This window comes from Oculina patagonica, chromosome 3 (genome assembly GCF_052425735.1).
Source record: "Oculina patagonica isolate OP01 chromosome 3, crgOcupat, whole genome shotgun sequence".
In the NCBI taxonomy this organism is placed as follows: Eukaryota; Metazoa; Cnidaria; class Anthozoa; order Scleractinia; family Oculinidae; genus Oculina; species Oculina patagonica.
The window spans coordinates 29,102,083-29,127,858 of record NC_135760.1 but is presented as its reverse complement, the minus strand read 5'-3'; the positions used below and the strand labels follow the sequence as shown (position 1 = coordinate 29,127,858).

General features: G+C 39.8%; 1 protein-coding gene across 1 annotated transcript in view; it reads left to right on the top strand.

The window, feature by feature from the left end:
- Positions 1-21: 21 nt before the first annotated feature.
- LOC144647608 (uncharacterized) overlaps positions 22-25,776 on the top strand; it is a 73,299-nt gene continuing 47,544 nt past the window's right edge. Inside the window, exons 1-8 of the mRNA XM_078507390.1 lie at positions 22-155; positions 2,176-2,259; positions 4,371-4,499; positions 4,659-4,751; positions 4,861-4,885; positions 7,624-7,709; positions 9,441-9,529; positions 23,520-23,557. Of these exons, the coding sequence (XP_078363516.1) occupies positions 141-155; positions 2,176-2,259; positions 4,371-4,499; positions 4,659-4,751; positions 4,861-4,885; positions 7,624-7,709; positions 9,441-9,529; positions 23,520-23,557 (559 nt within the window). The 5' untranslated portion in view covers positions 22-140. The remainder of the gene's footprint in view (positions 156-2,175; positions 2,260-4,370; positions 4,500-4,658; positions 4,752-4,860; positions 4,886-7,623; positions 7,710-9,440; positions 9,530-23,519; positions 23,558-25,776) is intronic.

Sequence of the window (25,776 nt, the reverse complement as noted above, 5' to 3'; positions counted from 1 at the left end):
GAGAAAAAGATTGGCGGGAAAGTTGTGTGTCACGGCCGTGGCCGTCAGGAAAAAGTGGAAAAAGTCGCAGCTTCATTCATCATCGGGACGAATGCTGTTTAGACCTGACAAGGAGACACGGAATTAATATTTTCTTAATCATGGAGAAGGAATTGGTAAGTACATCCTGTTTATTTGTACAGTGCAAAGCCAGTAGATTGTGTGCCAAAGCTTTCCTTCAAAATTTTTAGAAACAGAAGCTCATGATCGACACACACGTATCTTGTGCAAATTTGTAATGTGCATTGCATGTATTGGTACGACGGTCCAAAGAGCAAGAAAATGAACAAACTATAGCAGATAACGTTCCACTAAAGAAATATTGTGCGTTTTTCATTGTGTAGTTCAAAAAACGTTTTGTTCCCGTTCGAAGTTTGCTGCACATGCACATTTGTTATTATTAAAGTATCGGCTGAATTTATAATCAAAATTTAAATTGGTTCGTTTATCTGTCATTTGAAGCTTATCGTAGATTTCGTATTATTATTTTTTTTTTGCTTGGGTGTGTTTTCCCAGAGAATTGGATAAGTTTTTGCATTAAATGGTTATATATCAGTATATTGAATTCAAAGGGGTAAATATTCGGCAAAGTAAGTTTTGCGAGAGAATGTACGATTCGAAAAATGTAAATTGTGCTTTGTTCCCTCGACTGTGGCGACCACGATTAGGTAATAAGCTTACTCAACTTCTTTTTATGCCCAAACTCAAGTTTTTGGGCTTTTATATTTTTGTAACTTGTGTGTTATCCAAACATGAAACAAAAACATTTTCAGGCATGGATGTTTTTCCTTTTTCAACTGAATAGGAAAACGAAGAAAACATCTTCCTTACATAATCTGCATAAATGTGCACGCCGCTATAGGTGAAAGGTTAATTAGCTGGTCACGCACTGCACGTGTACTGTCAAAACTCTCATTTTGCTATGCAGGAAACCAAATGCCTACAACATCCAGGCTTTTCCCTTGATTAATTATGATTGTTCTTGTTCTTTTGTAAAATGGCCCCATAAATTTTCCTAAAGTAAAATCAGTAACATGCGAAAAACTTGTAGTCATATCCTTGCGTACTCCATGTAACCACTGCTTTTGTGTTATATTGTATTGTTTAATTGGCAAGATTTCTGCACACTGCAGAGCTCAATTCTTCATTCAACACGTCTTTGTTTAGAAAACAATAGAGCAATAGCAACTTTATGAAATGTATTAAAATTGCAGCCAGGCTTCATGATATAAAAAGATGTAAGGCCGAGACACACTAGACAACAAGTTGCTGCAACATGTCGTGGGGACAAGTTGTTGCAACTTGTTGCCTTGTGTGACATGGTGCATGTTTGCGACAAGTCCATCATGATGTATAAGCTGCACCTTTTTCCTCAAGATTTAAATAGAAAATCAGGGGTGCAGCTTATCTACAGAAATATTTCTGGTTGGGGTTCTTTATAGCCTGCGAACGCAGAAGTATTTCCGGCTGTTGTTTCTCTCCGCCAAAAAAGAGAAGCAACGGCTGGAAATGCGTCTGCTCTCGCAGGCTAGGTTCTTTAAGGCCTAATTAGTATTCTTAAAAACTTTCATAAGACGTCACTGAATAAGCATTTACCGTTAAACGACTGATAACATGTTGTCCTTCACTGCCTTTTCTTTTCTCTGCAAGGTTGTTTGCAGTGAGGCCTGTACTCGTAAGTACTCGCAAGGCAAATGGCAAAATTTATCCATTGGATTATCAAACTCCTATTCTGCACCACTGTGTTAGTGTTCTGGAACTGTACCTGAGCTGTTTGTTTGCCAATCATAGAACTTGATTTGTACTTCAAACTTTCACATATTTTCTTTTTCAAAATTTGAGCTTCCAAATAAGGGGTACGGCTTATCTGCGGGTGCGGCTTATACAATGACATTTAGGGTACCAGTATGTTGCCCAGTTTATCACTATGAAATCAGTGTTGACTAGTTTTTAGTGCTGTTCACTAAAAATGTTTAGACATGTTCTTATCTAGTGTTTCTTTAGTGTAAATGGCCTTTTAGTGTTGATGATATGAATTAATTATAAAATCCTTCTCTGAAAATACTCTGAATGTAGGATAGAATCATGAAACCTGTGCTAAGAAAAGAATTCTGATATTTTATTTTTGGCTTGCAGGGTGAATTTGCCAATATTTGTCATGAACTATTTGAAAACCCCAGTGAGAGTTCAGTCAAGAGCTTTTCTGAATACATGACTAAGGTACTTGAAGTTTGAAACTATGTTGTACATGTATGTCATTGTAAAACAATAAGGTTGGGCATGACACAGGGTTTTCCTTTTCAACAAGCCCGGGATGGGGGGGGGGGGGTACTCCCTATAATGGCCTATACAGGATGGCTCGGCCCGAAAGAGGTACCTTTTTCAGGCTTCAGGTATATAAAAGGGTAGGGATTTCACAAGTTTAGGTATACAAAGAAGTACGGAAATCTGTCATTCAGACTTTTAAAAGGGCCTTTAATTAAAATATTTCAAACAGTTGCAATTTATGGCTGTATTTTTTTTATTTATTTAGCGCTACATGAAAATTTCAAGAAAACATCCTGTTCTAAGTCTATGCCAGGTCTTTCAGGTATATGAAAGAGGTACCTTTTTCAGTAAAACGTATATAAAAGGGGTTCAATGTATGTCAATATAAATTGGTAGGAGGTTAGAACTTGTAGCGGAGCCTCCCAGTATAAAACTTTTTTGGGTTCCTTCCCCCCCCCCCCTTTGGGTCAACGAGAGTTTTTGTAGATCAAGGACTGATAAAGACAGGCATTGAAATCAGTTGAAGGTATTAGTTGCTGGTGATGGAGTTGGAATCATTCACTGGCAAGAGAAACCACTGTCACCTACTATCAACAGAGTGTACAACAAGTACATGTATTAATGTAACATAGTGTAAAATTAATGAAATTACTCAAGTAATACTTCCAGACGAATCAAGTTTGATTGCACGTTTAGATTGGGTTTTAGGCCCTGTTCGCACTATGACGATAAATAGAGTTTGGTGTTTGCACCTGAAATTTAAAATTTTGTGGTCACCAATTTTTTGCAAAATTTTGGTGGAGCAGATTTCCTTGTGACTATTTTCACCCTAGCCTCCCATGCAGTCGTTCTTAGGGGCGATTGCGTTACACTCCTCCCCACAAACACCTGCTTAACCAAGGCCAACATTCCTTTCCGCCGCTCAGCCAATCAAATTTTACCTACCAAACTCTGGAGGGTTGACCTTGACCTTGACTGCAAGACGCTATTCGCGTTATGAGAGAGTTGTTTAAGCACCGTGTGCTTTTAAGTTTAGCATGTTTTAGCTTAAATTCATTCATTTCTGAATTCGCTGGCTACGGTTAAACGCTTGCTTTATATCAAACCGTTGTCCTATTTGCTGTTTGACAGTCTCACCGATTCGTTAGGTCCATTGGGATTCTACCGTTTGAGAAAATATATTTGGTGTGTGGTTCACTTATCATTTTAAATGCGTTTCATCAAAGGAAAATATTCTTCGCAACCCTAAAATCGAAGGACTGTCGAACTATCGACGGGAAAAAATACAAAGCTAGCCTTCTAACACAACATTCAACCTTGAGAATCGTCCAATGGCAAGTATCACCAAATGGAAAATTAATTCACTGGCCGCGCAGTGAATTACATTTTTGTGGTCACTATTTCTAAGCTTTACGGTTTCGTCAACTTGGTTGGTTCATTATTGTTTAACCTTCAATTTATTAACTCGGAAATACTAGAGATCTCTTCTTTGAAGCAGTGCGGATCCGCTGTGTTGATATTTTGTTGATGTTCTCACAGATTGTCGATTGGACTACTATGTAGGCGAGGAATATCAACTGCACTTTTCCCAAAACCTCTAACCCTTCCAGCAGATGACTTAATCAAAGCCTTGCACAAAAAGCACTTTAATTATTCCAATCGATAATTTTTTCCGGTGTTTTAACCATCGCAACATGCATAACTAAAGTCAAATACTTCAAACCCGCATGAATTTGATTGTTCACTGACAGACAATACCTCAATGGTGATTGGTAGGTTGTCTGGCGAGTAAAACAATGGGAAAGGAATGTTGGCCTCAGTTAAGCAGGCGTTTGTGGGGAGGATTGTAACGTGATTGCCCCTAAGAACGACTGCGTGGGAGGCTATTTTCACCCAGGACAAATTATAATTGCCAGTTAGTACCTATTTACCCTTAATGCTACAGACTGAGATTGGAGTTAGGTGCTGGCACCATTGAACCCTCTGACTTCTTCTTATAATATAATTATCCCTTTGATTGCAACAGTGTTGAACTTATTTATGTACCGGTACTTGTTTTTTAGGAGTTAAACTTAGGACACATCGCCCAGATGTCTCAAAGTTTCAAGAACATTACTGATGTTGTTGAGGACCTCAATGAGACCGGAAATTCCACCATGGGGCAGCTCTTTAACTTGGATTTTCATTTGATTATACCATTCAGACGCAGTTTAGTTTTGCTTTAAAACAGAGTTATCACATACAAACTGAATACTGCTTATTAGTACTGCTTAATGAATACTGCTTACATGTATTGATTTACAATATAGATTTAAGTGACTTTGAGCTGTTATTTGTATTTTATTTTTTACTTCCCAAAAGTTATTGATTCTCTAGTTGATCATGATGTTATCTGCACACCAGATGCAGTGGAGTCATTGAGTTCACTGTTTGGCTTCTTGACTGTAAGTAAAGATTAAGATTGTGCATTCTAAGAACATCTCAAACTTGTGGTCAAACTATGCAGAAAGCTTAAGTTTTGTCTTATGGTATTATACCTTGATATATCCACAGACTATATGTGAAAAGTCTTCCTCAGGTAAGTGAATTTCCTGTCTTTTTAAATTATCTATTTTAAAACAATCCTATTAAATCATTGTTATTGTTTGTTTGCATCAAACCATAAAATGGAGACAATTGTAATGCAAATGACATAATGTCTATGGGAAGTGTGGTGACCTAATGATTATGTACAAGCTGGTCCACCAGATAAACTGCTATCCTGTGGATAGGTGTAGACAAAACATAATACACTATCCACCGGATATAGTGATTTATCCAGTGGATAGCATCAGGGCGCGACAAAAGTGCTGTCCGATAGCCCGGGGCTAGTAGAATTATCCGTCGGGCTAGCATATTCTGATCACGAGTTGCCCGACGGGCAAGCAACACACGGGCAAGAAACATTGTTTTTTTATGACAACTTTCAGAAATAAAATTAATGAGCACCAGACAAATTAGAGGGAAAAATCTGGGGCTCGAAAATGTGACTCACTGCATCCTTGGCGACTAAAACTGCTGGTTTTATAGTTGCCAACTTGAACATGGCGACTATATTCCTCTGTATAAGATGAGTAACGGCCATTTTCTGCGAAATTGTGTCCTTCCAGAAAATTATATTGGAAGATCTTTGCTTCTAAAACATTCAAAATGAAGAAAAGAAATCATAGTGTTCCAATCCATGGTATTGCTTTGCCGTAAAGTACTCCATCACTTCGTAAAACTTGCCAATTATGGCTGACCGTTTTTGAAAACGCCCCGAAATGCATTGCAGGCATTGGGTACGTCATGTATGCATATTCATGAATTGTGTCTCTTGAAATGTAGGATTACAAATATGAAGGATCCTGAAGGATCTACATTAAGCTACAAAGTTAGTTGCCACAAAATCGTAATAATGTGTTTGTTTTCATTCTTGTGGTAAGATCATTTTATTTTTATTTTTGAATGTTTATGTATTTATTGTCTCCAAAGGAAGAACAATTTTAAATTTGCATATAATTAATTATGCAAATTACCTTCGGGCTAGCTTCTCAGAGTTTCGGGCTAGTAAGATAAGATAACGGCTTGCCCGAAGGGCAAGCTGACTTGTCAATTTTCGTCTTACCCTGAGCATTATCCACCCTTCAAACAACTGGGGCCTGGACACTAGATTGAACAGTCTGGGCATGATTCCTGGCTGGTTTCATTGTGTTGTGTTCTTCAGGTAGACACTATACTCTCAAATTACCCCTCTCCACCCAAGTGTATAAATGGGTAATGGCTAATTAAAAGTCAGTTTGTCATCTGGTAACCTGCTTGCATCACATCCAGGGGGAGTAGAAATGCTCCTAGTCACTTCATGCTACAGAATCCAGAGTTAAGTGCTTGCCATATGAACCACTATGCTCAAATGCATATGCTACCTTTACCAAAATAAGGCCTTACAACTGAAAAAAAATCCCTATTTGCATTGCAACTGGGTTTATTGTTCAAAAGGCTTTTTTGTTGGGTTTATTGTTGTAGGGCTGCGGTTTGTGTTTCAGCTTTAGTTGCGTAATTTTATACAAGAATAGTAATTATACCTTATTATAGGAAATTAATGCTTCATACAATTAACGTTTTATTTAAGTCACATTAATTTTATTTAATGTTAATTAATTTCTGTGCTGTTTATTAAGTGGAGCGTAAATTTCCGCAACCTAAATTTCCATTTTTTTTGGCCCCAATGCATCTCGATACAGTCCAGATGTTCTAATCTTCTAGGAGAAAACATTATTTTGTCAGGGTGGAAATCTAAGGGTATCACTGAAACTGAGAAGAACACTCAAAGCAGTCAGATTCCTTCGCGTAACCCATATGTTTTGTTTTCATCTCGGATTATACACCTAGTGTTAAAATCGGAACTTGTTCATGTTGTTTCAAAAAGTTTTTTTCTTTGTGTATGTTGCATTTATTTCCTTTATTTTGAATGTGACCCTCTCTTTTGCGTTCATTTCCTTTATTAGGAAGTAATTTTTCCTTTGATTCGCATTAATTTAAGTCATGTTAATTTCAAGTACCTAAATTAACACAAGCGTTAATTTCCTGTAATAAGGTAAGAGTGGAGCTCCAGCGCACAAAGCCCGCCAGCGGAGCACAATGAGTAAGGAAATTTGGTAAACCCATAAAGTGGAAAAATTTTGGTCATCAAGTGAGCATACACCCTCCCATACAGACTCTGGGGGAGGGGGAGGCGAGTCACAAGGCAAACCAAGCGGGGGGAGGAGAATGTCATGTTAATAACATACCCCTACGAAGGTTAACTTCAGCTTTTATGTTTGTTATTGGACATCTATGTTATGGTCAATTGACAGCTGTCAAAACATGGTATCCACTGACCAGAATCACATGACCATGGTGTACACCTCATCGAGGTCGTGTGTTTTTTTTAAGCTGACTGCTGACCAAGTTACTTTTTTCCATTGTATCGTGGGCTCAAATCTTTTTTGTCTAGGGTAATGACAGGATTTTGTAAGCGCAATTTCTGCGATTGAAGATGGCGATTTATTTCAGTTATCTATCTTTCTTGTTTCATAAAAACCAGTTTTGACTAAGACCTCGTCAGTTGATCACCATACAAAATTCGAACCTAAACATACGTCCTGTACTAGCAACACATGAAAAAATTAATAATTACTTGACACCAGGTCCTTATTATTTGGAACAAAGACTTGGGTATTTAACTTAAATATTTTTCTTTTTTTGCTTTATAAGGTTTCATGTATAATTAATTTTGCATATTTTTTCTTCTGAAAGGCAAGATAAAATTGGTTTCAATTGTTCCAGTGGTGATTCGTGACATCATTGTGAATGCGGAAAGAGGCATTCCTTTGAGAGTCGAGGTAAATCTATTTGCTATCACTAGACATGTAAGAATTTCTTTCAGGCATTAGAGAAAATTACAATGTCTGTACAATTGTCCTAGAGCATGTTAACAATGAAACGACTTACATAGAGAACCTTCATACATGTTTTGACTCTTATTCCTCATGATTTTTTGAAAAAATTCTCGTCAAAATATCTCAAAGTCACGCAGGATACCTGGCCATGAATAAATTCCTAAGGCAAAACTTTGGCAGGGGTGCCACATATAAAAGCTGTGTTTGGAATTCAAAATAGTGGGAGCTCACCAGTACTGATTTTTATTCAGTGAATCACGCTTTAGGGTAATGCTGCAAGCCACTTACAGTGTAAACATGATTTTGTGTCCAAGTTTGTACCTCAAGAAGAACACAGCAAGTTGATTTCACCACTCACTGATCCCCAAAACTGGTATTGTGACAGTTTACCTCCCTGCCATGTCAGCTCATGAAACTCCCCCATAAGTATGGTAATTTTATCTACAGGCTATTGCAGAAAGAACAGTGTGTTATCACATGGCACTTTGCATATACAATTTTTGATGCCAAAACATTACAGAGCCTGTTTATAAATATTTTGTGCATTTTTGTTTCAGTCATCATGCATACAAATAAGCAAAACCTGTCCCCTGTCATGTTGATGGCTCTAGTTGTAGTAATAGAACTGCTCATTCCCTGGAAATAAATTCAGATAGATTTAAGAATGACTACCTGTAAAAAGGCTAATTTTTAAATATAATATCTAGTGTTATCGTTCTGTATATTTTTAATGTATTTTATGTAACTTTAGATATGTATTTTTCAGGGGGGAAGAAACGAGGTCTGCAACCAAGTAGCGATGCTCTCACAACTTGCAAAGCGATCAATTCACAATGTAGTCAGCGGTTTTTGGACGATGATGCAACAGACAATCTTTTCCCACGAAATGGAAGCTGCTATGCCGTGGAATCACTTATTATAAAGGGGTTCAATTCTCTTAACTAAAAATCTAAAAGCAGCGTGTTTAAATCCGAAAATTTCGTCATCGTCGTGTAGTTTTAAGAACGCAGAATTTTGCGATGCCGTGCTACTTTTCAGTGCTGAAATGCAAATGCTTGTACCGCGATTTTCAACTGGCCCACATGGGGATTGTAAATGAAGTAAAACAAAGAAAGACCAAGTCAACAAACAACCTCGAAACAACAATAGAGCAAGAACAATAGCTCCGACCAGCGCGGGAATATTCGATCGCCACGTTTTCATTACCATTCCCGTGATGGTTTTATTTCATAACAAACACCACATATTGACACCAAGAACCTTTCCGGAGAAATTTTCGCTGCTTTAAAGACAAAACTTAGAAAGTCTTTTTTATTACTACATATATAAAAAAAATCGAACTCTCTCACTGGTCCCATGTTGTTATTGTTTTGGCAAGTTCACAAAGAAAGGAGCTGCTCATGCGCCTTAGAGACATCCGCTGACTATCGCCCCGATGATTGCTTTGCAAGTTGTGAGAGCATCGCTCAGATTTCATATAAGAGAATGTATGGGAAGTTGCTTCCCCCCCCCCCTGGTATTTTTTATCTTGAGAACAATAAAGAATTATTATTATTTATTTTTTATTATCATTTTTAATGTACATGTAGCAGACTGAAAATAAATTGGACCGACAGAACTGAAATAAGTTAAAAGAAATTGACTGGTAATTAATTATTATTAAATTCTTTTCAGGCAGTGAAGCTAACAAATATGATTCTTGAGGATGTAGTAAATGATGAAGTGGACCCAACAGATGCTGTCAGCTTGGCATTAAAAGAACTGTATGTACAGTGTGAAAAAAATAGGAAACAAGCTTATGGTCGTTTAATACTTGTTAAAGGCTTGCTGTATTTGGTATTCTATCACCACAGCTACATATTGACAAATTACTTTTGGTATATAGTTGAATTTACCTATTGACCACATCTTGTAAGCGACCACTTTTCCTGTGAAATCACTATATTCAGATGCTATTATAGGCAACCAGTCCTCTTGTAGGCAACCATGATCGCCTTTTGAGCAAATGGTTTGAAAATTGTGTTTGTTTTTGACCACTGGAAAGCAACCACTACACATGATCCAACCTCACTACAGACTCCAATTGGGTACATTCTGTCAGCCAAGAAGACTTACAACCCTGATAAGAGACTTCAGTTCATTCTTGCACTAGAACATTTTGTTGAGGCTCGTGCTCAACACCCTTTCTTTCAGCGGTTTTCCCCCACACACATCCGGGAATAGACACATCAGAAAATCACTGTTTTCATAGTTAATTCCCGTGTGCATGCAATCTAGTGAATTTGTGCCTTTTGGAACCGTTTATTTCCACTATTTTCCGCCTCCGGATCTTTCTCACCAAACATTGATAATCGGTAGGCTCTGTTGTTTAATTTTAGCGTTTAGTTTTGTTTATTGCTGTTATTTCTAGCCGGTTCGTCGCTATGTTAGCAACTTTCGAAACCCTAGCAGCCATGTAATTTTAGCCATTAATTAATTGTTTTCAGAATAAAACGGGGATTTTGTGAAGAACTGACCTCGTTACGTTCCTATCGACTTTGGGAATAGACTTCAACGAGAACGCCTATTCATGGTTTTATTCGATTAATTGTTTCGCCGCCTCGATAACAATTATCGCACTGTTCACTACCAGAAGAAGGTGGTGCACGATTGAAGGGTGGTGACTCCACTGATGATGACTCATAATTTGTCTGACAATCCCTCTTCCATTTCTTCAGTGAGTTTGGCCTCTAAGTCCATAATGGCAGCTGCTCTTCTTGCTTCAGCGAGCTTGCGGTCTGCCTCAGTCTTTAGGGATTCCAGCCTAATGATGGCATTTAGTTCTTCTTCCTTGGCTTCTCGCATCCGGGCAAGTTCACATTGCTTTCTTTTCAGCTCCAACATCTTTGTTTCTTCTTCAACTCTCCGTTGTTTCTCTTGTTCTGCGAACACGAGAGCCAGTTGAGCCTTCTCTGCCTCCAATCTGCGGGCTTGCCCTTTCGAACTGTTAGTGTTGCTTGGGTGGCGTGACGATCGGCGACTGCGTGACTTCAGGTATCCATGATGTCTTGGACCAGACATTTTCTGTAAATCTTGCATCACCAGCTTGTTTAACTTGGTTGCTGCATCACTAATAAATTTTTCAACACTTGTAGAGAGGCTTATCCTTTGCTGAGCTAGAATTTCGAAACGTTCAGAATTTTCAGCCCTTTCTTCAGGTTCGGCACCGTCCATAAATTTATTGTGCGACAAAACAAAGTTTATCCAAAGGATTTCGTAATTGAATAGCTTGATGCAAAGGTATGCTAAGTGACTTTTAAGATGAAAAATCGTTTTTTCCTTCAAACGCGCCTGAATTTTTGCTCAAACGTGCCAGAATTTTTGCGTGTGGTCTTCGATTAAATAGAAAATCGTTGTCCTTTTGTTGGGGGGGGGGGGGGGAATTTATTCGCTCGCTCAAAAACGGGATCTGGAAATGAATTTCTTAAACTACTTTGTGACGTAAGCTTACGTTTGAATTATTTTGGCGCGCGAAGCCGAGGCAACGAGACTTTCAATCAGACCAGTTGAAAACTCACCTTACGCATTAGAAGTCCGCTTATTTTCGCTTATTTGACACATATTTACGCCCGTCTGGTGGTGAAAGGACATCATTAAGTCTGGAAACCCGTAAGCCACTAGCATATCTCAAAGAAGCGAGATGTGTTGCTGCCTGAAGATTGCTAAGCCCTGCCAAGACTGGCGGTAAACTTGGCTCTCGAAGGCGCATTGAGCCAGGCGAGGTCTAGAAGCAACTTCTGTTCCAAAAAACGTTATTTTCTCGAAGTTTTGGCTCATTTGCCTCGTGTTGCCGCGTTGAACGTTTGGAAATAAGGAGGTGCTTTTAGACTTATAAAAATTCTCTTAGATTTGGCGATAGGACTTCCCATATTTCAGCTACTCAGGGATATCCCATAATAATCTTTAATGGATACGTCATTCGATACGCATTGTCACAATAAACAAAGTTCGTTCGGCACGGCAAAGACGGAAAACGCTCACTCAATCAACAGAACACAACAGAATCGACAGAAAAGGATAATTTTTACCAAGAAAAGCAACAAATTGCTTCATTTCGACAAAAACTAGCCCTAAGCTGCGATCCTTTCCAGGAATAAAAGGCCTGAATGTTTAAAAGAATGATCGTTGCTTGTGAGTCAAGATCAAATTGCGTTACGCGTGACTACGGAGAGAAACTGGGGAAAAGCGAAAACATATTATGGATTAACCTTTAGCAGCCTAAATTTGCTGACTGAAAACGAAACATTGAACATTTGGCGAGTGCATTTGTGGTTAGAAGCTGGCGAGAGGAAAGGGCAACGGCGTAAGTCGTTTTTGTTTAAGGATTTCTCGTTCATTTTGCTATATATTTTTCACTTCTTTTCACTGTTCAGTCGCTCAAGTTTGTCGATCGGTCAAGTTCAATGTTTATATAACATTCGTGACACTTAACCCTAACCTTAACACTAGCTGACCCTAACTTTACTTTACTGTAACTGCTAAGTTTAATCCTCTTTCTCTCTTTGCCGCGTGTTATTGTTTTAAAGTGACCATAGTTCTAGTTTTCTCGAAGACAAGGTGCAAACCAGAAATTTTAATTCGAGGACAATGTTTTTCCATTAAATTGAAGACCACATGCAAAAATTCGGGCACGTTTGAAGGAAAAAAACGATTTTTCATCTTAAAAGTCACTTAGCATACCTTTGCATCAAGCTATTCAATTGTCGAACTTTTGTTTTACTAAGGTCACGTTCGGTGAGTGTTTGTCTAGTAACAGTGTTTCGATCTCATTTTGTGCTTTGGTAAGAGAGCCAAGGTGACCAGAACGTGAGCGCTTCAGGGAAAGCGCTCTCTCTCGCCTGACATCTTCGGAATTTAACTGCGTGGAGGCTGGCGATTCGCATTTGTCGAAATCGCTGTTTTTCATTTCACGAGAAAAGGACGTCTAATCCGCCAACATGTGAATAAGCAGAGGTGGAACGGGTCATATTTTATCGATTCGCCGAATAATGTTGGTGTTTACAACGGAGGTCGTTGCTCGCGAGGGCGAAAGGCTATCCAGCGAAACCACGTGCTTTGTGTTGTCCTTGTGCAAGCGAAGCTCAGTGAACAATCAGTGATATTAACCCGCCGTTGATTACTGTCACGGATTCTTTGCCCCTAGTGGCACCCAATGTATTGGACATGCCTGCACACCTCCCTGGTGCTTCATCCCCAGCTACGAGCAGTCTGAACCCGCCTTTGTTGAGTAGTGCCACTTCCTTTACACTGCCCTATCGGTCTCCACCTGTAACACCAAGTACATTTGTGCCAACCTTTACTAAGGTATCTGTTACACCAGTAAACACCCGTGTTTCATCCACAACCATGGCCAGCAGCCTGAGCCCGCCTGTAGTGAACAATCTTACTCCGTCGACACTGTCCTATTGGTCTCCACACGTAAAGTCAAGCCCATTTGCACCAGCCTCTACCAAAGTACCTATCACACCAGTGATCACCACTTACACTGGTGCATGGTCTGTCACTGACAGCGGGCTGAGTCTACCCATAATGAGCAGCCTTTCTCCTTGGGCAACGCCTCGTCAGCCTTTGTTTGGTACCTCAAGCGTGAATGAAATGCCCACACCTTCTGCTAATGGAGAAGTCCTAACTTTGGTTGCCTCAGCCATGAAGGATATTTCAATGGCACAACAAAGGCTTGCTCACAATCAAGACCTACCTCCTATCCAGGTAGCAAAGTTCGTCGGAGCGCCAGATACATGTAAGTTCCCCTTGTTTCAACAGCGCTTCCAACACTGTGTGATGTCTCGGAAAGACATTGACGACGAGAACAAGATGACCCGACTACTGCAGTTCCTAGGAGGTGAAGCCAAGGAAGCTGTATGTGGCCTTGAAACAGCCACCGGTGGAATCCATCAAGCGCTCAAGATCCTCCAAGAGAGATATGGCAGACCCTGTATGATCATCAATTCTGTAGTGAACAACCTCACCAAAGGACCACCCATCGCAAGCGGAGACAGAGCCACCTTGAAAAAGTTTGCTGATCAGGCCACAAAAGCCCTCGCCACCTTAAAATCCATGAACTGTCTGTCAGAAATCAATCAAGGAAACATCATCAGTATGACACAGCGCCTACCCAAACTCCCAAAGAACAAGTTCGCCACCCTTGCATATGATCTAGAGGCAAAGGGCCAGGGCTTCACCACCCTGAATGACTTTGTCGACTTAGTAAAGAGGCACGCAAGCATTGCAAATCATCTAGTAAATCGCACGACAGGCACTGGCCCCCGCTTCAAGAACAAAAGGCCCCCGGACAAGAATGACCTGCCAAAGTTTACAACAATGGCCATCAGTGATGACCGCAAGCCTCAGCAAAATCAGAAAAATGGAAAGAAGAAGTCAAACAACTGTTGTTGCTGTGGTCAAGCACACCCTTTATACCGATGCGATACGTTTAAAGGGAAGAAGCCACAAGAGAGGGCAACCCTAGTCTCCCTGAAGAAACTGTGCCCAAACTGCCTCAAAGACCGTGAGCATTCAGCAGACACTTCCCAGCTCCTTCAGGTGCCGTGTTTCAGGATGCGGGGCATTCCACCACTCGCTCCTTCACCCAACCAGTCTTCACGTGAGCGTATCAAGGGACCATTCTGCAGATAGCCTACCCACGCCAGTTGACAGCACGCCCTCTGCTACCTCCTGTAGCACCAAATCTAACCACCAAATCTAAGGACTCGGACACCATCCTTCTGCAAGTTGTACCCCTGCGAGTTATTGGTCACAATGGAACTACCATAACTACCTACGCGATGCTAGACTCTGGGTCTGAGATTACCCTGGTAGACCCATCACTTGTCAGTCTCCTAGGTCTCCGTGGCCAACCTGAACAATTGGTTTTCTCAACAGTGAGCAACCACAATGAACCCCAGGAAGGGGAAAGGGTCGATCTTACAGTGGAGTCTCTCATCGATGAGCGACCTCGACAGCTTCAGTTGCTGAGAGCGTGGTCGGGTGCTGAACTGCAGATTCCTCTGCGACATCAATGCATCACTGCCAATAAGGGAAGATGGCCGCATCTTAAGGACGTCTCTTTCCCAGAAGTTGATTGTCAAAAGATCTCGTTGATCATTGGAACTAACGTGCCCGAAGTGTTTATCCCCCTAGAGGTTCGTCATGGCAATCCAGAGGACCCCATTGCGATTCGCCCATGCCTTGGCTTTGCCGTTCTTGGAAGAACTGGGGATAAGCAAATGACTTGTGTCAGAGTTACGATGTTCACCATATCCATGCTGCAGTTGATGATGTGTCCCTCAACCATCAAGTCGAGCTTTTCTGGAAGTCTGAGTCCCTTGGCACCAGTGGACACTACAAGTCGATGTCGGTAGAGGACAGGCGTGCTGAAAAGATAATCAACGACACCATCTCCAAGAAAGATGATCACTATTGTGTGGGCCTCCTTTGGAAGCATGAAGATCCACAACTTCCCTTTAACCGCCAGATGGCTGAAATATGACTACGCCACCTCAAGCGCCGTTTAGAACGAGATGAGGAGCTACAAGTGATGTACCGCTCAGTTATCAATGGATACATTGCCATGGGCCATGCTCGCAAGCTCACCCAAGAAGAGGCGGAGCAACGAAGTAGCAAGACATGGTACCTGCCACACCACCCAGTTGTTAATCCCCACAAACCAGACAAGCTCCGCGTGGTGTTTGACGCAGCAGCTAAATTTGGTGAAACATCCTTGAACGAACAGCTCCTACAAGGCCCGGATTACATTAACAATCTGGCTGGTGGCCTTATGCGTTTCCGTCAGGAAGGAGTCACCCTCATAGCAGACATAGAAAAAATGTTTCACCAAGTGCTAGTGCCAGCCGAGGACTGACGCTCTTCGTTTCCTGTGGTGGTCTGGAAACTTACACGATGCCCCAGAGGAGTACCAGATGCAGGTGCACATATTTGGTGCAACCTCCTCCCCATGCTGCTCAAACAAGGCTCTGAGGCAAACAGCTGACGACAATGAGGAAAAGTATGGTACACAAGCCGCCGAAACCGTTCGTCATAATTTTTATGTTGACGACCTCCTTAAGTCCACCGCCACTGTTGATGAGGCTGCTGACCTTGCTGTTAAGCTCACCGCTATGCTGAAGGAAGGTGGTTTCCATCTCACCAAGTTCTTGAGCAATGGAAGAGAAGTTCTGCAGGCACTGCCAACGCAAGAAAGGGCCAACCCAACCCTCAACCTCGAACTAGACAGACTGCTGATCAATCGCACGTTAGGTCTACACTGGGATGCTGAAAGAGATGTTTTCTGCTTTAAAACAGTCCCCACAGACAAGCCAGCTACCAAGTGCGGAATCCTCTCCACCATCAGCTCGCTGTTTGATCCTTTAGGATTTCTGTTGTGTATGTTCTACCTATCAAGGTGTTAATATAAGAGCTCTGGAAAGAGAAAGTTGAATGGGATGAAGAAATCCAAGACCGCCATCTGCAGGTTTGGCAGCAGTGGACACGTTCTCTGCCTTTGATCGAAGCCATCCAAATACCCCGCTGTTACAGGAACCTTAACATGGCAGACGACTGCACAGTTCAACCTCATATGTTCAGCGATGCTAGTGAGTACGCCTACGCAGCCTCAGCTTATCTAAGATTAAGCAACCCCTATCGCCACATTCAGTGCTCCTTTGTCTTCGGAAAATGTCGCAATTCCCCTGTGAAGAGACCAACTATTCCATGCCTTGAACTCATGGCAAGTCTCATGGCCGTTCGAATCAGCAATATGATCAAGGCAGAGCTCGACCTTCCTGTTGACCATGTGACATTTTGGACTGACTCACTTACGGTACTCCAGTACATCAGGAATGAAACCAGAAGATTTCATCGCTTTGTCGCCACAAGGCTTGAGGAAATTCACGAGCACACGACTCCTGCCCAATGGCATCATGTCCCCGGTATTCTAAACCCAGCTGATGATGGGTCACGAGGATTACCCATTGAAGCATTTCAACCTGGATGTCGATGGTGGTCTGGCCCCGACTTCCTCTAATGGAAGACCGTTGGCCTTGCTGCGATGTTGGCGATGTTAAGGAAGATGACAATGAAGTCATTGCCCCGAAGGCCAACCAGAACACCAGAACAGTGACAGTCAGCTCTTCCTTGGACCAGTTGCTAAAGAAGTTCTCATCATGGCCCAAGCTGATCTGGAGTGTGTCATGGCTCATACGCTTCGTTCACTTTGTGAAATCCAAACGCAACACACTGCCTAAGGCAATCACCAGTAAGATGAGCTTGACGGAGAAGCACACAGCTTGAAGAATCATCATAAGGCTAGTCCAACGTCAGTACTTCCAGGAAGAGTTGGAAGCCCTGCGTTCTGGGAGACCAGTGAAAAACAGCAGCAAACTGAGCGCATTTTGCCCAGTCCTCATAAATGGAGCAATCTGTGTTGGAGGACGACTACAACATGCGCCTGTAGCCTCCCAAGCCATCCATCCTTTGCTTGTTCCCAGCGAGCACCCGATTGCAGTAGCGGTCATCCAACACTTCCATGAGATACTCGGACATGCAGGTCGCGAGCATGTCCTGTCAGCTCTACGACAGAAGTTCTGGATTCTCAATGCTCGTGCTCTCACCTGTCGGACACTTCGCCAATGTGTTCCCTGTCGAAAGAGACATGAAGGAGTCATGAAACAGATGATGGGAGACCTCCCTAAAGCCAGACTTGTACCACATGAGCCACCATTCACCTACACAGGGCTTGATTACTTTGGTCCTTTTCACGTCAAGAGAGGCCGGGGTACTGAGAAAGTCTATGGGTGCATCTTTGTTTGTCTCACCTCAATGGCCATAAACATCGAGGATGCAGGATCACTAGAGACGGACACCTTTATCCAGGCCTTGCGCCGTTTCACCTGCATTCATGGTGCAGCTAAGGAAATCTGGAGTGACAATGGTACTAACTTCACCGGGGCCGAGAATGAGATGAGATTGGCTCTCCAACAGTTGGACCAAGAAGTTGGTCTCTGCACGAGAAAGAAGTAGAGTGGCACTGTCAACCATTCAAAAAGTGGCACTTCCAGCCCCCCACTGCTAGCCATATGTCTGGGGTGTAGGAGCGCCTCATTAGAAGTGTGCGCAACACCATGAAGGCCATTCTAGGGCACCCTCATGCCCTAGTTACAAGGGAGACCCTGAGGACCGTATTCGCTGAGACCGTGGGAATCCTGAACAGCAGACCTCTGTGTCCAAGTAACGACGACCCTAACGACTGGGAACCTGTCACCACCAGCCATCTCCTTCAGCAACGCCAGGGTATGTTCCTGCCACTTGGAGTTTTTGAAGAAGAGGATATACACTCCCGCAAACAGTGGCGAACGGGACAGCTCCTCTCTAACCACTTCTGGAAGAGATGGCTCCCTGAGTACTTGCCTCTACTCCATGAGCGTAAGAAGTGGATTCTTAAACGACGCAACTTGGCAGTCGGTGACCTAGTCCTTGTGGTTACAGAGAATGTCCCACGTGGTCATTGGCTCCTTGGCCGAGTAATTAAGAGGCTCCGACTGAGAATATGAAGAATCGTTGGACAGGCTGGGGAAATCGAAAATCTTGAAACTTTGCCTGAATAACACCTTTGGGAAACTATGTTCGAAAATATTATTCTCATCTTCTAGGAATTTATGGTTTTCGAGAAATTAAGAAAAACGAAAATAACGGTTTTAGCTCATTAAATATGCAAAAAATATGCGTAAAAATGGCAAAGTTCTCGATATTCCTATAATAGCAATTTTCAATGCTCTGAATCGAAATAAACTTAGAATAATAGCTTGACCTTTCTTCTTTCAGGCAACATACACCTTTAATTTTTTCCGGAAATTTTGAGGTTTCCTTCGCCTTTTAAAATATTGCTTTATCAAGCACTTCGGGAAAGGGCAAAAATTGAGAAACTTTGGAGGCCGAAAAAGCACCTTGATATGTCCGATATCGAGTCAAACTAAACACTGTGCAAAAGCGCAATGTCTCTTCTTTTATATTATCAAATAAAAAATCTGGGTACTCAAGATTCACACAAATGAGAAACGAAAGTTTACGACCTCCTCGTGTCTAATTTGCATAAAGCTAATTTTTGAATTCGTCCTCCGCTAAGTGATCTGGTCCGCTAAATTTAAATTTGGGAGCTATGATTTGCACAAAGAAAGCAAGTTTAAACTTTATTTGATTTTGTTGACGTCTTATGCCTATCAACAGGTTATATAAATGCGAAGAAAGAAGAAAAAACAGTAAAATCATCGACTGAGCTCATTGCGTGACCTGCGTCACGTTATAAATTTTCTTGTCAACAATTGAATTTGATTTGTTTGTTAGGACTCAGTTGCATTTCAAATTTAAGATTAAAGAATGAGATAATATCATTCACTTACCTGAAATTGGGAATGATTTGTACCTTTTATTTACTCTAGCGGGTAACTCACGTCAAAGCCGTAACTTGCGTAGTATTATTAATTTGGAAGTTGACTTCAGTTATAAACAAAAACGTACATAAATATTGTGAACATATATCGCTGTTAGTTTCCGTTCAGTTATCATTTATAATGGAAATAAAATACGAAAAGTTTCTCATCTTGTTTTAAAACAACTATATAAAAGGTTTCGATCGCGCAAAAACCATTCATTCATTTATTCAGATGCACATCACAAAATTAAATTAATTTATAATTCAATTTAAAGAGACCGAACACGTACACAGCGACAGAACTCGGCGCCAGGACATTTAACACAAAGCACAAAATTATTCGGCTGAAATTTAAAAATAGAATGATCCTTTACAGTTGTGCCTCTCTTGTTGGTGGGGCTTCAGGAGTCCAAGCCCAGAAAATCCAGAATTTGTCCAGTTTGTAAATTACCATGCAAAAGCACACTTCAAATTTTGTTACATCTTGTCTGACAGATACTGAAAGCAACGATAGCGAAGGAAAATTGTTAGTTGCCCGTACAGGTAAGGTAATTTTGTTTTCTTTGAACCACATCTATGTTTGGGTAACTGAATTAATGCAAGCTTAACTATCCAATACCTTGGGATTTTTGTAGCGCAAGAATGCCAAGAACATATTACAGTTTGTCATAAATACAAGAACACGCTCTTTTGCTGGCGGACTGGAGAGCAAGATGTTCAATACCAATGGAAATTGCGAGCCATAAGCCTTCTTTCACTCGGGAGGATCGCGGAATAGCAAGCAACCCTGCTCTGTTTTACAAGAGTCGGGTATAGTTTGAGCTAGATCACATAAGCATTAACTTTCTGTTACTTAATTTAGGTTTAAGCCCACAGTAACAACTTCCAAGTAAAAATTTAATGAATAATAGCCTACATGATTACTATAGTATTTCCTAGACTTTTAAGTTAAAACACTTTCTTTAATATTGTAAATTTAATATTGGTTTTAAGTTATAAAATGACAGTTGACCTTACCCTACTAGCCTTCAGAACAAGCGCTTGCTGTTGGGCACTTTTGCGGTTTCGTGACGTCTCGGGTTTCAATTTACAAGCAAATAAGTAAAATTTTATCACAAGTATTAAATGCGCCTTCAAAGGCAGAGTATTAGTTTTTTATTGACTTTTCTACTAACTATGCTTTAACTTAACACGCATTCTACAACCCAAGATTTCACTTGTTTTGAAATCGTGCCCAGACGCTTGATTTTAATGAGCACAGGCGATGGGAAAATCACACGCAAAATTTAACTCATGCCTGCTGAAAATTTTGTGACAAACTGGACAAATTCTGGATTTTCTGGGCTTGGACCAAGCCCCACCCACAAGAGAGGCACAACTGTAAAGTGTCATTCTATTTTTAAATTTCAGCCGAATAATTTCGTGCTTTGTGTTAAATGTCCTGGCGCCGGGTCCTGTAGCTGTGTACATACTGTTCGGTCTCTTTAATCTAATTTTGTGATGTACATCTGAATGAATAAATGGATTTTGCACGATCGAAACATTTTATATAGTTGTTTTAAAACAAGATGAGAAACTTTTCGTATTTTATTTCCATTAATGACAACTGAACGGATCTTACAGCGATATATGTCCATCATAGTTTTAATAATTATTTACGTTTATGTTCGTAAAAAGTAAACTTCCAAATTAATAATAACTACACGATTTATATTTTTGACGTAAGTTATGCGAGTAAATAAAATATACAAATCATTCCTAATTTCAGGTAAGTGAATGATATTATTATCTTAATCTTTAATTTTAAATTTGAAATGTAAGAGTCCTAACAAACAAATCTTTCCTCCGATCTTTTTAATTCAATTATTGACAAGAAAATTCATACCGTGACGCAGGTCACGCAATGAGCTCAGTCGATGATTTTACTGTTTTTTCTTCTTTCTTCGCGTTTATATAAACTGTTGATAGGCATAAGACGTCAAAAAAATCAAATAAAGTTTAAACTTGCTTTCTTTGTGCAAATCATAGCTCCCAAATTTAAATTTAGTGGACCAGATCACTTAGCGGAGAACGAATTCAAAAATTAGCTATGCAAATTAGACACGAGGAGGTCGTAAACTTTCGTTTCTCATTTGTGTGAATCTTGAGTACCCAGATTTTTTATTTAATATTATAACAGAAAAGACATTGCGCTTTTGCACAGTGTTTAGTTTGACTCGATATCGGACATATCAAGGTGCTTTTTCGGCCTCCAAAGTTTCTCAATTTTTGCCCTTTCCCGAAGTGCTTGATAAAGCAATATTTTAAAAAGCGAAGGAAACCTCAAAATAGCCGGAAAAAATTGAAAGTTTATGTTGCCTGGTAGAAGAAAGGTCAAGCTATTATTTTAAGTTTATTTCAATTCAAAGTATTGAAAATTGCTCTTATAGGAATATCGAGAACTTTGCCATTTTAACGCATATTTTTTGCATATTTAATGAGCTAAAACCGTTATTTTCGTTTTTTCTTAATTTCTCGAAAACCATAAATTCCTAGAAGATGAGAATAATATTTTCGAACATAGTTCCCCAAAGGTGTTATTCGGGCAAAGTTTCAAGATTTTCGATTTCCCCAGCCTGTCCAACGATTCTTCATATTCTCAGTCGGAGCCTCTTAAGGTTTTCCCGGGCTCTGATGGACTGGTCAGAACCGTAGAAGTCAAGACCAAGAATCCAAACCCTCCGCTTCTTCTGCAACTAACTTTTTGCTGTCATTTTCCCCCAAGTGTAAGTACACCTTTTATAGTTCTTCCATGACAGCAAGGCATGCCTCCAATACCTTCAACAAAGTATTGACTTCGTCTTTGCCACTAGCGCTCAGTCTTTCTAGTTGTGGCGTGTTTTGGTAACTGCAGTCTTCCTGATTCCCTTTTCTTGTTTATGTTCTATTATGCCTTCTTCATTGATAACCTCTTCACACTCTCCTGTTGACGGCATAATAGTGGGAAAAGAAGCAAAACCCTTGTCACATAAACAACAATGTCCAAGACCTTCTTGTTGATTCGATTGTTGATTCCTTACGAACAACCCCAACAAATAATTCCAAGCCAAGATAATGATAAACAACAATAAAACCATGAAAGAAAAATGCACGAAGTAAAATCCTCCTAGCGTCTTACACAGTGTTTAAGTCAGCCCCTGGATGATTCAAATGTACAAGACAAAATCCAAATAAGGCCAAGTACAAGATCCAAACACAATGCGAAGTGATCAATATGAATAACAAATCCAAACATGCTGCTAAGCGACCACTGCAAATAACAAATCGAAACATGATGCAAAACGATAAGAATAACAAACCTTGAGCACAACTTTCACTAGTGCAAACAGTCAAAATCCTGTGCAAGGTTCCACAATGTGCAATCCAAAATGGCCTTGGCCTTGCGAAGTGATGCCAGTAACCATCCTTGAGCTCCCCTTGAGCAAGATCATTTCTTTGAATTGCCACTAGCTATTGTTGTCCTGGCGGGGTCGCCAAAAAATGTTGCCATGATTGAACATAACTTCACTTAACACAACTTCTTATTCGTTTGACATGTACTATCATGGTGCTGGTGAAAGAGGAACAACTACCGGTACTATCGTCAAAACAACGCAAACCTTGTGTGCTTTTGACACCTGTCACTAATTTTTCACTTTGGAAAAAACATGTCAAGAATGAGTGTTGCTCTCCTGAATAGTTTCTTCAACATTTGTAAGCAGAATTGTGCTACATATCTTGTTTAAGAAAGCTACTGCATTTTGATTTCAAATTCAACTTTCCTTTCCAGTTTACTTAACTTGGTCTTGATTCTTGTTGGTGTTACATGGCCAGATAGTGCTGAAATGTTATATTATGAGATTTGACAAAAAAAAGTTTCATTTAAAGGTGGCTCACAATAGTTTAGACCTTTCAGTCTTTGGTTTTCAATTTCAGCTTGCATGACAGCCTGGCTTAAAAACATTTGCTGTAAACCAGTGAAGAATTTTAGTAAACAGGGTTTGTTTCAAATAAAATACCTTAATTTAGGCCGTTTGTGTATAATAACTTGAAAACTGCGTGTTGATAGTTTTTTTTATATAAATAATTTTGATGTCAAAGCACCATCAGTTTGTTTTCAGTAAAACCTGTACAAATTTGTACGAAAAGTTATCCTGGACATTTTATTTGTGTAGCTGCAATAGGTTGCCAAAGACAGAGATGTTTAAACCATTATGAGCCACCTAAACCAGAGTTTACTATTTTTTATTTTTATGAATTGCTTTCTGTAGAGAGGATAACTTGGAACATTTGCTTGTTACAGCTGGAGGTAATTACAGTTTGCTTTCTCTTACTCATTATAATTATTTAATGCTAGGGACATCATGTTAGGAAAAGAAAATTCAATATTTTTGTATAAAATTTATGTACAGGTATGTCAATCTTTAATGGCACTGTTCTAGAACAATGATATCATTAAAGATTTAAAGGCTCTTGAAACAGTTACTTGCTACATCTAGTTAGTTATTGGATACATCCCAGATATCACCAATAAGAAATGAAAATAAAATTATTAGAATTTAAGACAGGGAGAAAGCAGCGGAATTTTTAAGGAGAAAACATGTCGGTAAGGTCCCAGAAATTACAGTAGTTACATTTTTTTAGTTTCAAGTAAACATCTGTTTTTAAACAGATAATACTGTTGGAATGTCTAGTGGGATCATCTTGATGAAAGTACAGTTTGTAGTCCTGAAAAGGGCTGTTGTTGATGACGACTGACATTTCAAAAACTTGATTAGTGGAAGTCATCTTGATAACAGTTAAAAAATATATAAGTATTATTTGCCTTTAACACTGGATATCATATGCATATTACATCACTTAAAAGTAGCACTTAAGTGGGCGTCCGTGTAAGAACCGACCACTCGATTTTCGGCCCAAAACAGAATTCCTTCAAATTTTCTGTGCAAGACAATTGATCCATATGATAAACAAAAATAGCAATATTTTGGCTTGTAGTGTTATTTGTCAATATTTTTGGCGATGAATGCTGAGAACGGTCAAGAACCGAAAAAATCATCCTGTTTCGAGTCAAATTTAGGCGTCGCGCTCAACGCGCTGAAAAATTACGCTTTAACTCAAATAAAATGAAACTTGTATATCATTTTATTTTATGTCTTGTCTATTAGTTCATGGTAAAATATTTGAAATCGAACTTAACAAAAATTAATTATGATTTTTTTAAAACACCCCATAAAGAGCCATCGCAAAAATCACGCAAACATACTGTTGGTTAGAGAGGTTTTTCTCAAAAGTATAACGCGATCTAGAGCCCTGGATACTATCCACGATTAGTACTAGGGTTGGTGTACTAGAAACAAGAAAAAAAGTTTTGGGAACTAAGCTTTTCGAATTTTAAGAGTTTTATCAACAAAGCCTATTTTTAACGGTCGTAATGCGCGTCACGCAATTTCATGCTATTGTGTTTCCTATCTTTCCCACATAAAACAGTTGTCCGAGGGAGCAAATATTTTCGAAACTAGCTTTCTGCTCGGAATAAGGCATGGGCAATCCTACATTTATCAAATATCGCCCCAAAAATAAGAATTAAGAAGGTTAAATCATAGCGGCTCCGGTGTGAGTTGTCTTTAGTTTCACCGGAAAGCTTCGAAAAAGACGTTTCCGTGATTTGGATATCATAAGGAATAAACTATGAAAAAATCCTTCGCGCAACATTTTGACAACGAGATTTTTAACAACGAGAAGTTTTATTCGTAGTATAAAGTGCCTTAAAAAATTATGTACGGCGAATTTACATCGACTTACTACGGCGAAAATCTTTGCAGGGAATGTAGATTTCAATCGGCTAACACGCTGGAATGTAAATGTTATTTTTAGGATGTCACGTACATTAATATTTTGCCCTCCCTTCATACTTCATTTCGTAAATTGTTACGTTAGCAAAGCAAAACGACTTCTATCATTGGTTTCGACTTTTGAAAATAGCCCATATGCCGTCATCAAATACTTCTCAGTCTTCGCTGAATTCAATTTATGCAAATTTGTAGCAGGTTTACACGTCGCAGCGTAACAAAACAAAGTTGATTTCAATTCTGGTAAAATTGACCCCCCAAAAAAGAAAAAAAGAATTGGGTGTCTAGTTTCTTTCTCTCTGCTTCCACTTTTGTTATATCGATGGAGATCTAGAATGGAAAAAGAAGGGAAGTAAGGAACCTGTCAATGCAATCGAAACATTACTCAAGCGTTGTTGTAACATCTGGCGAAGCTTAAATCTATAACAGTCAACTGTGCAGCGATTTCTACCCATCCGATTTCGTTGAAACTTGCTCAAATGAATTTTTGGATAATTTTAACTTATTGACAGTAATAAAAAAGCTATCTTTGCGTTTAGAAAAATAGTATTAATAATAAAAATAGAGTAATTTAAATATGCTGATATTTCCTGTTCATTTATTTCGTTTATTTTATAGTTCTAGTTTGTCATTACGACTACCAAAAAATAAGAAAAATCGGTTTAGCTTTCCATGC